At 42.0% G+C, this 17321-nt stretch overlaps 1 protein-coding gene across 2 annotated transcripts in view; it reads left to right on the forward strand.

The window, feature by feature from the left end:
* Positions 1 to 17321, forward strand: part of MPHOSPH8 (M-phase phosphoprotein 8) — a 66102-nt gene that overhangs the window by 37523 nt on the left and 11258 nt on the right. For both annotated transcript variants that reach the window (XM_009248464.4, NM_001133790.1), the window contains 6 exon segments: positions 1101 to 1949; positions 3080 to 3179; positions 4665 to 4922; positions 14053 to 14178; positions 14259 to 14347; positions 16756 to 16896. In XM_009248464.4, the coding sequence (XP_009246739.4) occupies positions 1101 to 1949; positions 3080 to 3179; positions 4665 to 4922; positions 14053 to 14178; positions 14259 to 14347; positions 16756 to 16896 (1563 nt within the window).

The raw sequence follows: 17321 nt of genomic DNA on the forward strand, positions 1-17321 counted from the left end.
TTGCCATGTTTTTTATGAGGTGATTCAGGGAGATTGGAAAGGTTAAGCCAGTGCTACTATATTCCCACTGTTAACCTTGGTGGTGTCCATTTCTCAGGCAGTGTAGGGAAGACATTTTTAAAGTATATCTGGCCAGGCGCTGTGGCTCACCCCTGTAATCCCAGCGCTTTGGGAGGCCGAGACAGGTGGATCGCTTGAGGTCAGGGGTTCGAGTCCAGCCTGGACAACATGATGAAACCCTGTCTTTACTAAAAATACAAAAATTAGCAGGGTGTAGTGGTGCGTGCCTGTAATCCCAGCTACTCGTGAAGCTGAGGCAGGAGAATCGCTTGAACCCAAGAGGCAGGGGTTGCAGTGAGTCACTGCACTCCAGCCTGGGTGACAGAACGAGACTCCGTCTCAAAAAAAAAAAAAAAAAAGCTATCGTTTCCATCCCTTCTGTCTACTCCCAAGTCATTTAGGATAAGGTGGTTTTGGGAAATGGGAACAGAAAATACTTTGCATAGTGTTTTTGTGTTTATACAACTACTTTATTCTTAAGTTTCTTTTTTTCAATTTTAAAATAGGAAAACATTTTTTCATAAGCAATATTTCAGATGACACATGAATTTGGGAAGTAAGATTTGTGTGCAGTCTTGCTTGTTCTGTACATAACTGTCAAACGTAGGAGCAAGTTTAAGGACATTCCAGGATCCAGGGTCTTAGAAAACGTTTTGTATTTGCATTGGTAACTACTTTGTTGGCAGCCAAGAAAGTCTGTAAAAATTACTTTCTTGGTGGTTTTGGAAATGTTGAAATTCAAATCATTTATAGCCCACCATACCTGAGTCTGCTCACTCCCGCTTTGGGTTGGACGCTCAGCAGCACTGAGTTTCTGTGCGCCCCTGCCTTCCAAACTCACACTTGCCCTCACCGCCAAGACCTGTTTGCTAAGTCAGAGGTAGAGGCTGCATACGATTCCAGCTTAGGCAAGCAGTTTTAAGAAGTTGAGATTCTGTTTGGAACAAAAAATATTCTTACCAAATTTCATTAGTACTACTTTTCAAAACCTTTAAAATCAATATGTTAATGAATATTTTAATCTTTTTTGTATTTTATAGAGACTATCCTTAAATAATGACATATTTGAGGCGAACTCTGATAGCGATCAGCAAAGTGAGACAAAAGAAGATACTTCCCCAAAGAAGAAAAAGAAAAAATTAAGGCAGAGAGAAGAGAAAAGCCCAGATGATCTGAAAAAGAAAAAAGCAAAGGCCGGGAAGCTAAAAGACAAGTCCAAACCAGACCTGGAGAGCTCCTTGGAAAGTTTAGTTTTTGATTTAAGGACAAAGAAAAGAATTTCTGAAGCCAAAGAAGAACTAAAGGAGTCCAAAAAGCCCAAAAAAGATGAAGTAAAAGAAACAAAGGAATTAAAGAAAGTTAAAAAGGGTGAAATAAGAGATTTAAAGACGAAAACAAGAGAAGATCCCAAAGAAAATAGAAAAACAAAAAAAGAAAAATTTGTCGAATCCCAGGTGGAATCTGAATCAAGTGTACTTAATGATTCCCCCTTTCCGGAGGATGACAGTGAAGGGCTACATTCCGACAGCAGAGAAGAGAAACAAAACACTAAAAGTGCAAGAGAAAGAGCAGGGCAGGACACGGGGCTGGAGCATGGCTTTGAGAAGCCCCTAGACAGTGCCATGAGTGCTGAGGAGGATACCGATGTCAGAGGCAGGAGGAAAAAGAAGACCCCTAGAAAGGCTGAGGACACTAGAGAGAGCAGGAAGCTGGAGAACAAGAACGCTTTCTTAGAGAAGAAAACTGTGCCTAAAAAGCAGAGGAATCAAGACAGAAGCAAAAGTGCTACAGAGTTAGAGAAGCTGATGCCTGTATCTGCCCAAACGCTAAAGGGCTGGAGGTTGAGCGGGGAAGAGAGAGGCCTCTGGTCCACAGACTCAGCCGAGGAGGTAAGGGCCACGGGAGGCAGCAGAAAACCCGTGTTGAGTGGTCAAGACATTTCACAAGCAAGGAAAGGGAAACAGTCAAGCTATAAGAAAGTGTTTATGACCATGGGCAGTCATAAATGAAGATCCTCCAGCTTTTGGACACCGCAGCTTATCTCTTAGTCTCTGGTTTGTTTCTCTTAGAATGATTATGACTAGAAAATTAAAGGCTAATTTGTGAACAAAAATCAGGATGGTTTTTAGAGGTACTCAGATGATATATGGAGCATTGTATACTCAGGTTTATAGCTTCATCAGTTTATTTTATTAACTTTTCACATCCTGCTTGGTCATTTCCCCTGTTGTCTTGAGTATACCACTATTAAATAATAGGACACAAGCTATATTAACCAGTATTTTAATGCTTATAAAAATGTATTTAATAGAGAATTTGTCCCATTATAAAAATTATTTTTATATGGCTTTGCAAAATGGATATATTTTCCAAATTATGAGAGTATTTATATATGCAATATTTATCAAGGGCTATAAAAAACATCATTTTTTTCATCCATTATTTCCAGTTTTGGGCATTTATTTTAAGGAAATCATTTTAAAGAAGGAAAAGCTGTGTATACATAGTTATTTATGGCAGTATTATCTTCATTAGTGCTACAGCAAAATAGAACAACTTAGAAAATGCAGTGAAGAAGAAAACCCTACATAAATGTGAACACAGTCATGTAAAAATATGTGTGTAATGTAAACAAAAATGAATTTTAAAAAAGATTATCCATGTAAAAGTACGAGGACCAGAAGGGGGAACATGGAGAAGTAAAATAGTCATGGTTGGTTAAGACTATGGGTGGAAAACTTTCTTAGAATTTTCTTTTTTTTTTTTAAATAATAAAATTCCTAAAAGAGGGTTGGAAAACTGGTGTTGGGTTTTGAATTTGATATTTTGTGAATTATTATATGGTTGACTGAGGAAGCAAAATTCTTTTGTGTGAAGAGGATTTAATGATCAGTGATCATGTACCACAGTATACAAGGGTGATTCCCTGAAGCCACAAACCTGTATTTTCCGGTTCTCAAATAAATATACAGTGTCAACTCTTTATCCATTCTTGTTTTGGATATCATGTCATTTTCAGGACAAAGAGACCAAAAAAAATGAATCCAAAGAAAAATATCAGAAAAGGCATGATTCTGACAAGGAAGAAAAAGGCAGAAAAGAGCCAAAAGGATTAAAGAGTGAGTGTAAATATTAACGTTTTGCCATTTACGTTGCTATCTATTATACAAATAACCAGTTACCTAAATTTATTATATAAAAATTTATATAATTTTTTTTCCTTATTTTCACCTTGTTTTTCCTTTTTAATATGATGAGGCATCAGATTAGAATTACTGAGACTGGAAATTAGTTGTGGCAGAAAAATAAATGTGTTTTTATAGCAGATGCTAAGTTTAAAAAAACCTTTTAATATATTCATTATATGTAACTCTGTGTCATTTGTGTAAATATGATATTGAATACGCATTTTGGATCACTTCAAGATAGACCATAATAGAAAATCCATAATATATATAAATATTGGAACAAATACTTTATATTTCTTGAAAACAAACAAAAAAACACCATTACAGTGTTTGAATAAACCCTAGTAGATAAATATTTAGTTTCTATAGCAAAAGTACTTAGAACACATGTTTTCTGGCAAACAGTGGTTCTAAGAGATGGATGATTTTCCTTAGGTTTTCTTACTGAAAGCTGTATGTAACTGAAGTAATATTAAAAGTAAGTAAGTTTTTTTTCTAAGCCTAGGCTGGTTTTGGCAGTAGAAGCAGGTGAATGAAGTGGCAGGAGCAGTGGCTGTTTCAGTGGGTCACACATAAAGTGGCTGTAAGACTGTTGTTCAAAGCAAAACAAAAATCTTAAATGCCTTCTATTCTTCAAAGAATGACTAAAGGTTCAAAATACTGTAAAACTGGACCTGGCCTTGTTAACCTTTTTTCCTCCTAGTATCTTGTATGTCAGTTTCAGATACATTTTTACTGTGGACATACAGCCTTAAATGGAACTACTGTTTGTCCCATTCATAAGGGTGCTCACTAGAGTCCAGTTTTCAATATTCCCTGATAATAAAACCTGTCTGCTGTGTACCCAGAGTTTATAATAGAATTCATCCTAATTCTCTTCTTTTTGGGGTTATTTCTTATGTCAGGTCTAGTACCTGCCAGTTTTCTTCCCACTTTCTTCTTTAGTTAAAAGCTGGTAGCATCAGGTACAGTTTTACCAGGTACACAGGCAGTGCTCTGGCACCCTGCTGTTTCCCTCACTTGCCACCAGAAGCCATTTTGGTACAAGCTTCAAGATCCAGCTATGGACAGTCTGGGGTCTTTAGCTGTGGGAAAGGTGCTGGTGTGACTTGGATCACTCTGAGACTCACTGCCTTCAGTAGGCCTTTGTCACAACTGCAGGTGAGTAGTTCAGAACATCTGCTTAACAGCCATTCACACTAGACATCCTTTCTGAATATTGAGCAGCCAGTAGAAAGACCAGCTGAAACGATTTTGTGGCTTTGACAGTAAATCAGACCAGGCTTTATAAGCAAGGTAGATGTTAGTAAAAATTAAGAAAATATCTTGTTGCTTTAACACTAAGTTAGATTTTCTTTTGAATGTAACAGAAATTTGTGACTCATACTTAACCATCTATTTTAATTTTTTCATTAGCACTTAAGGAAATCAGAAATGCATTTGATTTATTTAAATTAACTCCAGAAGAAAAAAATGATGTTTCTGAGAATAATCAGAAAAGGGAAGAAATACCACTGGATTTTAAAACCATAGACGATCACAAAACCAAGGAAAATAAACAGTCACTTAAAGAAAGGAGAAACACCAGAGACGAAACAGATACTTGGGCATACATTGCTGCAGAAGGTGATCAGGAGGTTTTTGACAGCGTGTGCCAAGCAGATGAGAATTCGGGTGAGTTTGGAATCGTTTTGCAGAATTTTTCAAGGTAGTGCACCATATTATTTTACTGTACTCTTCTCTGTATTTCTGATCTCAACCATCAAAAAGTAATGGAGTAGAAGGGTTTATTTGGATCTCCTGAATAAATAACATTTTATATTGAAGACGGGTCATTCTGTGACTTCTCAATGGATCAAACAATTTTTCTGAGTTCCTATAATGTTCTCAGCACGTATAGAAATGAAAAGATTTCTGATTTTCTACCTTACCTACTCTTACCTGGCAGCCCCATTTTATATCTTACTATTTAATAGATTTCTTTCAGGAAATTATCAACTATAAACTTATTTGTATTTTACCCTTTTAATGTTGTAGCAAATAACACTAAATAAGATTATATTATAAATGCTGTCCTGAGGACATTGGAACTGGTGAAGAAGACGAATACAGACTACAGTAGTGGTGGGGAGGGGAATACTAAAAAGTGTACATACATGTGTATAACTAGGACCTAATAAATCAGAGAGGTTAGTCTAATAAAACTTTGTATAATTTGTGAATCTTGAGAAACAGTTGAGAATTGAAAAATTCAGAATATATGACAGACTAGATCACCTGGGAAACCCTTATACTACAAAATGACTATATCTTAGATACCGAGGGAAAATGTGCTTTTGGATGTATTGCTGAGCTTGCAGGAAATTAGGGTAATTTCCGGTACCAGTGGGCAAGGAGGAAGAGGTAGGTTGCAGAGGGCAGATACCAAATAGCAACACTGCTGTTGAGATACCAGGCAGTAAAAAACAGATACAGTAGTGGAACATCAATAAAGCCAGAAGTGGATTCCTGGTTTTGCTATAAAATAAGCCTCTGACACAGTTTGTTGAGAACAAAAGAAACACATGAAAAAGAGATATGATTATAGGTTGTGTACAGATTTAAAAGATGAAAGAATTCTATGAGCAATTTCTTACCAGTTGATTTGAAAACTAGCTAGGCGGCCAGGCAGTGGCTCACGCCTGTAGTCCCAGCACTTTGGGAGGTTGAGGCAGGTGGATTGCCTGAGCTCAGGAGTTGGAAACCAGCTTGGGCGACACAGTGAAACCCCATCTCTACTAAAATACAAAAACTTAGCTGGGCGTGACCAGTGTGTACCTGTAGTCCCAGCTACTCAGGAGGCTGAGGCAGGAGAATCGCTTGAACCTGGGAGGCGGAGGTTGCAGTGAGCTGAGATCACACCATAGCACTCCAGCTTGGGTGACACAGTGAGACTCCATCTCCAAAAAAAAAAAAAAAAGAAAAGAAAACTGGCTAGGCATGGTGGCATGTGCCTATAGTCACAGCTACTCTGGAGGCGAGGCAGGAGGATCAATAAGCCCAGGAGTTTGAGGCTATATTATGCTAAGATTGTACCTGTGAATAGCCACTGTACTCCATCCTGGTCAACATAGCAAGACTTCATCTCTAAAACTGAAAAAGAGGTTTGAAAACTGAATGACATGGAAAAATTCCTTGGGAAAAAAATAATGAGACTGATCCAAAAAAGACTGAATAGTCACAACTGTTAAAGAACATGAGGGCTGGGCACGGTGGCTCACGCCTGTAATCCCAGCACTTTGGGAGGCCAAGGCGGGCGGATCACAAGGTCAGGAGTTTGAGACCAGCCTGGACAACATGGTGAAACCCCGTCTCTACTAAAAATACAAAAAAATGAGCTGGGCATGGTGGCGCGCACCTGTAGTCCCAGCTACTCAGGAGGCTGAGGCAGGAGAATCGCTTGAACCTGGGAGGCGGAGGTTGTGGTGGGCAAAGATCACGCCACTGCACTCCAGCCTGGGCAACAGCGCGAGACTCTGTCTCAAAATAAAAAAAAAAAACGTGAAATACGGGATTGCTGGCAAGATGGCCGAATAGGAACAGCCCCGTTCCGCAACTCTCAGTGAGATTGACACAGAAAGCAGGTGATTTCTGCATTTCCAACTGAGGTACCCGGTTCATCTCATTGGGACTGGTTGGACAGTGGGTGCAGCCCACGGAGGGCGAGCAGAAGCAGAGTGGGGCATTGCCTCACCTGGGAAATGCAGGGGGTCAGGGAACTCCCTCCCCTAGCCAAGGGAAGCCCTGAGGGACTGTGCCATGAGGAACGGTGCACTCTGGCCCAGATACTGCGCTTTTCCCATGGTCTTCGCAACTCACAGACCAGGAGATTCCCTCTGGTGGCTATGCCACCAGAGCCCTGGGTTTGAAGCACAAAACTGGGTGGCTGTTTGGGCCGACACCGAGCTAGCTACAGGAGTTTTTTTTCCATACCCCAGTGGCACCTGGAATGCCTGCGAGACAGAACCGTTCACTCCTCTGGAAAGGGGGCCGAAGCCAGGGAGCCAAGTGGTCTGGCTTGGCAGGTCCCACGCCCACGGAGTTCAGCAAGCTAAGATCCACTGGCTTGAAATTCTTGCTGCCAGCACAACAGTCTGAGATCAATCTGGGCCACTTCAGCTTGGTGGGAGGGGGGTGTCCGCCATTGCTGAGGCTTGAGTAGGTGGTTTTACCCTCATAGTGTAAACAAAGTTCCCGGGATGTTCGAACTGGGAGGAGCGCACCGTAGCTCAGCAAGGCTGCTGTGGCCAGACTGCCTCTCTAGATTCCTCCTCTCTGAGCAGGGCATCTCTGGAAAAAAGGCAGCAGCCACAGTCGGGGTCTTATAGATAAAACCCCCATCTCCCTGGGACAGAGCAACTTGGGGAAGGGGCGGCTGTGGGCACAGCTTCAGCAGACTTAAACGTCCCTGCCTCATGGCTCTGAAGAGAGCAGTGGATCTCCCAGCACAGCATATGAGTTCTGCTAAGAGTCAGACTGCCTCCTCAAGTGGGTCCCTGACCCCCATGTCTCCTGACTGGGAGATACCTCCCAGTAGGGGCCGACAGACGCCTCATACAGGAGAGCTCCGGCTGGCATCTGGCGGGTGCCCCTCTGGGACGAAGCTTCCAGAGGAAGGAACAGGCAGCAATCTTTGCTGTTCTGCAGCTTCCGCTGGTGATACCCAGGCAAATAGGTTCTGGAGTGGGCCTCCAGCAAACCTGGAGCAGAGCTGCCTGTTAGAAGGAAAACTAACAAACAGAAAGGAATAGCATCAACATCAACAAAAAGGATGTCCACTCAGACACCGCATCTGAAGGTCACCAACATCAAAGACCAAAGGTAGATAAATCCACAAAGATGGGGAGAAACCAGTGCAGAAAGTCTGAAAATTGCAAAAACCAGAACACCTCTTCTCCAAAGGATCACAGCTCCTCGCCAAGGGAACAAAACTGGGTGGAGAATGAGTTTGACGAATTGACAGAAGTAGGCTTCAGAAGGTGGGTAATAAACTCCTCTGAGCTAAAGAAGCATGTTCTAACCCAATGCAAGGAAGCTAAGAACCTTGAGAAAAGGTTACAGGAATTGCTGACTAGAATAACCAGTTTAGAGAAGAACATAAATGACCTGATGGAGCTGAAAACACAGCACGAGAACTTCATGAAGCATACACAAGTATCAATAACTGAATCGATAAGCGGAAGAAAGGATATCAGAGATTGAAGAAAGGATATCAGAGATTGAAGGTCAACTTAATGAAATAAAGCAAGAAGACAAGATTAGAGAAAAAGGAATGAAAAGGAATGAACAAAGCCTCCAAGAAATATGGGACTATGTGAAAAGACCAAATCTGCGTTTAATTAGTGTACGTGAAAGTGACAGGGAGGATGGAACCAAGTTGGAAAACACTCTTCAGAGTATTATCCAGGAGAACCTCCCCAACCTAGCAAGACAGGCCAACATTCAAATTCAGGAAATACAGAGAACAGCACTAAGATACTCCTCAAGAAGAGCATCCCCAAGACGTAATCATCAGATTCACCAAGGTTGAAATGAAGGAAAAAATGTTAAGGGCAGTCAGAGAGAAAAGTCGGGTTACCCACAAAGGGAAGCCTGTCAGACTAACATCATTCTCAGCAAATTAACACAAGAACAGAAAACTAAACGCTACATGTTCTCACTCATAAGTGGTAGTTGAACAAGGAGAACACATGGACCCAGGGAGGGGAACATCACACACCAGGGCCTGTCGGGGGGTAGGGGGCTCTGGAAGGGATAGCATTAGGAGAAACACCTAATGTAGATGACAGGTTGAGGGGTGCAGCAAACTACCATGGCACGTGTATGCCTATGTAACAAACCTGCACGTTCTGCACATGTACCCCAGAACTTAAAGTATAATAATAACGTGGAATAATAAAAACAGCCTCATAAATTTAACACCAAGCCAGATGGGTTTCTCAAACCCAAGGCTACCAAACTTATAAAAGTCATTCTAAAAATAGACAAAGAATGCTAATGCTAACTTATTCTGGGAGACCATCATAACTTCAGTACCAAAACCAGACAAAAACTATATATAAGAAAAGGCCGGGCGCAGTGGCTCATGCCTGTATTCCCAGCATTTTGGGAGGCCGAGGTGGGTGAATCACCTGAGGTCGAGAGTTCGAGACCAGCCTTACCAACATGGAAAAACCCTCTCTCTACTAAAAATACAAAATTAGCCAGATGTGGTGGCACATGCCTGTAATTCCAGCTACTCAGGAAGTTGAGGCAGGAGAATCGCTTGAACCCAGGAGGCAGAGGTTTCAGTGAGCTGAGATCAAACCATTGCAATCCAGTCTGGGCAACAAGAGCGACACACCATCTCAAAAAAAAAAAAGAAAAATGACAGGCCAAGCTCACTAAACGAAGTCACACACAAAAGTCCCCCACAAAATATTAGCAAATTTAATCTGGCCCTGTTTTAAAAAAAAAATCTCATGATCATGTTGGGTTTTTCCTACAAATTGTAAAGGAGAAATTGATTTAATAGCATTCTTGATTAAAAAGTAAAACCTAACATTATGAATAAAGGGAGCTTTCTCGATTGATAAAGGACATTAAACCTTTAGCAACATAAGCCAGGCATGGTGGCTCACACCTATAATCTTAACACTTTGGGAGCTGAAATGAGAGGATCACTTGAGCCCAGGAGTTCAAGACTAGCCTGGGAAAATAAGACCCTGTCTATACAAAAAATTAAAAAATTAGCTGGGTGTGGTACTATTTGCCTATAGCCTCAGCTACTTGGATGGCTGAGACAGGAGGATCACTTGAACCCGGAAGTTCGAGGATGCAGTGAGCCATGATAACACCACTGTACTCCAGCCTGGGTAACAGAGTGAGACCCTGTCTCAAAACACCACCACCACCACCAACAAAAAACCCTTTAGCAGCATGAGTTATAATGGTGAAACATTAGAAACATTGATTTGATTTGATTTTTTATAGAGATGGGTTTCACCATGTTTCCCAGGCTGGTCTTGAACTCCTGGGTTCCAGTGATCCACTTGCCTCAGCCTCCCAGTATGCTGGGACTACAGGCATGAGCCACCATGACTGGCCAGAAACATTGATTTTAAACCAGGAATAATACAAGGATGCCTTCTGTCAACACTTTTATTCAGTATTATACTAAGGTCTACTCAGTACAGTAAGACAAAGAAAAAAGGCATAGGCATTGGAAAGGAACGGGGAAGGGAAATAGCTGTCACCCAGGCGGGATGCCTCACACCTATAATCCCAGCACTTTGAGAGGCCAAGCAGATCGCTTGAGCTCAGAAGTTTTGAGACCAGCCTGGGCAACGTGGTGAAACTCCACTTCTACAAAAAATACAAAATTAGGCATGGTGGCGCATGCCTGTAATCCCAGCTATTTGGGAGGCTGAGGCAGGATAATCGCTTAAACCCGGGGAGGTGGAGGTTACAGTGAGATGAGATCACGCCATTGTACTCCAGCCTGGGCAACAAGAGCAAAACTCCGTCTCAACAACAACATAATAAAATAAAATAAGCCAGGCAGGATGGCACATACCTGTAGTCCCAGCTACTCAGGAGGCTACGGTGGGAGGACCATTTGAGCCTAGGAGGCAGAGATTGTAGTGAGCTAAAATCGTGCCACTGCACTTCAGCCTGGATGACAGAGCAAGACTGTTGTCCAAAAAAAAAAAAAAAGGCCTGTATGGAGAAAATTTTAAAGATTTCTTGATTGCTTGAAAGTTACTAAAATGTATATATGCCATTTTTATTAGAAAACAATTTTAGGGTCTAGGCACGGTGGTTCACGCCTGTAATCCTAGCAGTTTGGGAGGCTGAGGCAGGCAGATCATTTGAGGTCAGAAGTTCGAGACCAGCCTGGCTAACATGGTGAAACCCCGTCTCTACTAAAAAATACAAAAATTAGCCAGGCAAAATTTTTTTTGCATGAGCAAAAAAATAGCTTTTTTTTTTTTTTTGCGCTTGAGCAAAACATAGCTCATGCAATTTCAGCTACTCAGGAGGCTAAGGCACAGAAATCACATGAACCTGGGAGGTGGAGGTTGCTGTGAGCTAAGATTGCCACTGCACTCCAGCCTGGGTGACGGAGTGAAACTCTGTTTCAGAAAAAAAAAGAAAACAATTTTAGAAATTTGTCATTTTCTCCAAACTGGTCTATAGCATCACTGCAGTTCTAATCAAAATCTCAACACAGTTTTTCATGGAATTTACAAATGCTCATTCTAGTTTATGTGGAAGACTCAAGAAGAGCCAAAGCCAGTTGTCCCAGTAAGTAATTAAAACCTGCTATATCAGCCTGGTGATTCATTATAGCATTTACTTGGCACAGGAGGGTAGGTGAACTAGCGCAGCAGGGTAGAGACCTCAGTCTGGCGGTGCAGCTCTGATAGAGGACAGAGGACGGGGCATCATGGATGCACATGGGGAGGATGCCTCTTCTCACTGGTGTCAGAACAGACGATTATTCATGTAGCAGAAGCCCCTTACCTGAGAGTCAAATCCTCATGGAGTGAGGCCCTATTAAGGAGGATATTTAGATGCTAGGTGTTTAGAGATTAAGGCTAATATCTTTATGACCTTGAGGGTAGGGAAGGATTTCTTAAGACACAAAATGTTCCATAAAGGAATAAAATGATAAAGTTGACTGAACAAAATAAGTTCCATTTAACAAAGCTACCATTAGAAAGGGTGAAAAGACAAAGGATCACTACCCAGAATATAAAGAACTCCTGCAATTTATATAAAGCTCATTAGCAAGCAAAACCAACTGTGTATTTCTTAGGGATATGTGTATTTATGGCAAAGCTATGTTGAAGAAGAGCATGAGAGACGCGGACTGCAGATGTAAATGACACCGTGCAGGGGACAGCTGTGGGAGGCACAGGCATGTGCCCCCGAGCAGTTCTTGTGACCACAGAGCACGCTTCATTGTTTCACTTTGTGACATTCATTCCTTTTTATATGTATATCGAGTTTCTTATTAAAAATAGAGAAGGCCGGGCACGGTGGCTCACGCCTGTAATCCCAGCACTTTGGGAGGCCAAGACGGGCGGATCACGAGGTCAGAAGATCGAGACCATCCTGGCCAACGTGGTGAAACCCCATCTCTACTAAAAATACAAAAATTAGCGGGGAGTGGTGGCAGGCACCCGTAGTCCCAGCTACTCAGAGACTGAGGCAGGAGAATCACTTGAACCTGGGAGGCGGAGCTTGCAGTGAGCCAAGATGGCGCCACTGCCCTCCAGCCTGGGGACAGAGCAAGACTCCATCTCAAAAAGAAAAGAAAAGCATATCAGGTCCAGAGGCAAGACCCACACTTGTCAGGAATGAACATGGGTTTTGAACCAGTTTGCTTTGTTAGAGACCACAATCTGAGCTGCAGCTCAGCCTTTCCAGTGGTTCTGGTCTAGGCATGCTCTCTGTTCTTACAGCAGTCCTGTGAGTTCGGTGGTATTATCTCAGTTCATAAAGACCTCATCTGTTCTGCTTCCACAATCTTTCCACATTGCTTCCTCAGTGATGGGATGGGTCATGGGGCATAGCAGGTGGGGGCTTCATGGGGGACTCAGACACCTGAGTAAGAAGACCAGCTCTGCCACTCACTGGTGTGTGTCTCTGAGCAAACCCTGGAGCCTCTCCCAGCCTCTCTGATCTGTAACATGTCTCCCCTTACAGGTTATTGTGTATGGAGGAAATAAATCCATTCATGTAAATAAGTTAACATGTCTTATGATTGCTAGTGGCTTTCACTGTTACCATTGCTGATAGACCTGGAATGCTGCACCAGGATGGACAGCCCAGAGGCTGTGCTGTTTCTCTGCTGTCAGCTCTCAGAGTTAGCAGAAGTGTTAATTTGAGTTGAGGGCTTCGGAAAAGTTCTTCATTTATTGCATATGTTTTACAAACTTTATTTCTGTGGCAAGGCCATCTGCCTAACATCATCTATATAGTTTGAGGAACTGGTTTCAGGTGAAAATCCTTTAACTGTACCATCAAGTAGTTCTGTTTTTCACTTGTAAAAAAAGCACATAACCATTGTGAATTATTCCCAAATGAGCTGCACTGAAGTCTGTGATTGATTGCAGTGGTGATAAAGGCTGAAACATGTGTCCTCGGTTTTCCCGTGCCTGTAGGTCCTGTTGGGGAGGACTCTAGCAATACCTCACAGGGGGTTGGGTGTGGGCCAGGGCACTGTGGGAGCAGGAGGCTTCCAGACGTAGGGGCCTGAGGGAGTCTGGAAGGATCCATAAGCAGTGCCTTTGACTCACATGCTGGGATAGCTCACACGCTGAGAATAGCTTTATCTGTACATGGTTGGAAGCAGCGTATGTCCAAGAAGAATGGTGTAAGGGAGAAAAGTCACATTAGAATTGCATTTCCTCTTACCAGATCCCCGATCCCTCCTTCGTTTGAGCTACTTAGTCTTAAAATTCCTCCTTCGCTATTTTACAATGACAGGTTACCCATTATCTTTATGCCTTCAGAGTACCATGGCTTCTAAATGTGGATCGTTCATATTACTTCCCAAAGAAAATTGGGGATTTTATCAATTAAAAGACCCCATTATACAATGACTTGTGTTAAAAGTATACATAAAGCTTTGGTTAAGACACCACAAATTTCATAAACAACAATGTGGGTTTTTTATACTTCAGACAAATGTACATTAACAAGGCCATTGTGTGTTCAATGTGGGTTTTTTACACTTCAGACAAATGCATGTTAACAAGGCCGTTGTGTGTTGCAGATGGCAGGCAGCAGATCCTGAGCTTGGGCATGGACCTGCAGCTGGAATGGATGAAGTTAGAAGATTTCCAAAAGCACCTTGATGGGAAAGATGAGAATTTTGCTGCAACAGATGCAATTCCAAGTAGTGAGTAGTTTTGGAAATACTGAAATCCCTTTCACAAATCTAGATTTATAAAATCTAACTTATTTTTTCTTTCATTTTAGATGTGTTAAGGGATGCTGTGAAAAATGGGGATTATATTACTGTAAAAGTTGCACTTAATTCAAATGAAGAATATAACCTGGACCAAGAGGTAATATGTCGTTGAAAAATCTCATGAAAGGAAAATGGAAAGTAACACTTGAAAGAATTCAGTTTAACTTTTCATTTATTTTAATTACAAAAGGCTGGGCATGGTGGTGCACACCTGTAATCCCGGCACTTTGGGAGGCCGAGGCAGGAGGATTGCTTGAGCCCAGGAATTCAAGACCAGCCTGGGCTCCATGGTGAAACCCCAACTCTACAAAAAATACAAAAATTAGCTGGACATGATGGTGTACACCTTTGGTCCCAGTTACTTGGGTGGCTGAGGTGAGAGGATCTCCTGAGCCTGGGAGGTCAAGGCTGTGGTAAGTGGAGATCACACCACTGCACCCCAGCCTGGGCGACAGAGCAAGACTCCGTCTTAAAAAAAAAAAAGTAATGCACGTTCACTTTGTAAAATAAAAAAATTGTAGAACCCTATAAATGTACAATTATAGTCCCTTTAATTCCAACCCCCTCCCCCCTAAAAGTGATGGTTTGGTTATGGTCTACCTGTTTTGTATGTGGTTTACCCTCTGCCACTCTGAGAGCGTAGAGCGAGACCATTTTCCTGTGGCCATTTGTGTTTCTTTGATGGTTGTCCCATTTACAACAACGGTCCATCTCTCCTGCTGTAGCTGGGGATTTTTCATACTGATATGTATGGATTTTTTTTTTTTTTTTTTTTTTTGAGATGGAGTCTCGCTCTGTTGCCCAGGCTGGAGTGCAGTGGTGTGATCTCAGCTCACTGCAAGCTCCGCCTCCCAGGTTCACGCCATTGTCCTGCCTCAGCCTCCCAAGTAGCTGGACTACAGTCGCCTGCCACCTCGCCCGGCTAATTTTTTGTATTTTTTTTTTTTAGTAGAGATGGGGTTTCACCATGTTAGCCAGGATGGTCTCGATCTTCTGACCTCGTGATCCGCCTGCCTCCACCTCCCAAAGTGCTGGGATTACAGGCGTGAGCCACCGCGCCCAGCCATGTATGGATTTTTTAATGGAAGCATATTGACCCTTTCTCCCTAGATTTTAGGTTTGTGTTTGAGTCTTGTATTGCTTGGAGATTTTTAGTTTTAGGCAGTCATATCTGTCAATCTTTTACATTTATGGCTTTTGGGTATCTTGTCTTGCTTAGAAAATATTTTTATATTCTTTAGTTTTTTAGCTTAGCTGTGGATTTTTTAGGTTTAATCCTTTGGGATTACAATTCACAAAATTATTCGATTTTGATTAAAATTGCATGAAATAATATAGATGGAGAATTGACATTTTTATTTACATTTTGCATCTTCTGTCTAGGAACATGGTAATTCTACATTCACTCAGCTCTTCATTTATATCCTTAAGCAAAGTTCTATGGGTTTTTTCATTCATATACACATTGCACATTTCCTATAGATGTATGCCTATATGTTTTATAATGGTCATTAGAGTCTTTTCTCATTTACATTTTGTTTTCTAACTGGTTATTGCTTGTCGATGGTAAAGCTATGGATGTCTTTGTACACATACGTGTGTGTGACTCTAGTTATTTAGTGAAATTCTTATAGTTTTTAAGTTACTTGTTTTGGATTTTCTAGGTAGAAAATTTGATCGTATGCCCCCCAAAAATTCACTGTTCATTTTATATGGTGCAAACTTTTCATGTGCCTTTAGGATTTAATACACAAAACAAAAACAAAGAAGATACAAAAATGAGAGCTGGGCGTGGTGGCGTGCACCTGTAATCCCATCTACTCGAGGCTGAGGCAGGAGGAGTGCTTGAGCCCAGGAGTTTGAGACCAGCCTGGGCTGACATAGCAACACCCTGTCTCAATAAAAAAGAAAGAAAGAAAAACAACACCAACAAAAAAAATTGAAGCATTCCTTGGAGATATTGTGGGTTTGGTTCCAGACTGTTGGAATAAAGCGAGTCACAAAAATTTGTTGGTTTCCTGGTGCATATAAAATTTAGGTTCACACTATACTGTAGTCTAAATGTGAATAGCATTACATCTTTTAAAAACCCTATATAGCTTAATTTACAACACTTTATTGCTAAAAAATGCGACACAACAACACAAAATGAGCACATGCTGTGGGGTAATGATGTGAATAAACGTGCTTGTGGCAGGGTTGCCACAAACCTTCCCTTTGTAAAAAACACGGTCCCTGCGAAGTGCAGTAAAGCAAAGCTCAGTGAAACAAGGTAGGCCTATAGAGGAAAGTTGTAAAGTTTTATGCAAACATTCATATGTGAAAGGATACTCTAAAAGCTAGTAGCTTCTGATGGTTGGGATATTTTAGTGAAAATCCTAAATAGATGCCTAAATCAGTGCCTATTAGTGATTTCACATTGAAACATCTCGAGTGAGAAGACTTGGTTCTGAAATTGTTCTGACTAAAGATTAACACGTTTTTTATTTAACAAAACCAACACAGGATTCCAGTGGAATGACACTGGTGATGCTTGCCGCTGCGGGAGGGCAGGACGACCTCCTGCGACTCCTCATCACAAAAGGTGCGAAAGTGAACGGTCGGCAGAAGAACGGGACCACCGCCCTCATTCATGCTGCAGAGAAGGTTTGTGGCTTCTCATGCATCAGTTTCAGAGCTTTCATGGTACTCCTGCCAATGGACTGAGAGGATCTCTTTGGTAGTGAAATATAGCAGTCACACGGTCACATCGCTTTTTTATTTTTTTTTTTTAGACGGAGTCTCGCTCTGTCGCCCAGGCTGGAGTGCAGTGGCACGATCTCGGCTCACTGCAAGCTCCACCTCACGGGTTCACTCCTGCCTCAGCCTCCTGAGTAGCTGGGACTACTGTCACCTGCCACCACACCCGGCTAATTTCTTTGTATTTTTAGTAGAGATGGGGTTTTACCATGTTAGCCAGGATGGTCTCGATCTCCTGACCTCGTGATTCGCCTGCCTTGGCCTCCCAAAGTGCTGGTATTACAGGCGTGAGCCACCGCGCCCGGCTGTCACACAGTCCCATAGCTTTTTAA

Source organism: Pongo abelii, chromosome 14, assembly GCF_028885655.2.
Source record: "Pongo abelii isolate AG06213 chromosome 14, NHGRI_mPonAbe1-v2.0_pri, whole genome shotgun sequence".
NCBI classification, from domain to species: Eukaryota; Metazoa; Chordata; class Mammalia; order Primates; family Hominidae; genus Pongo; species Pongo abelii.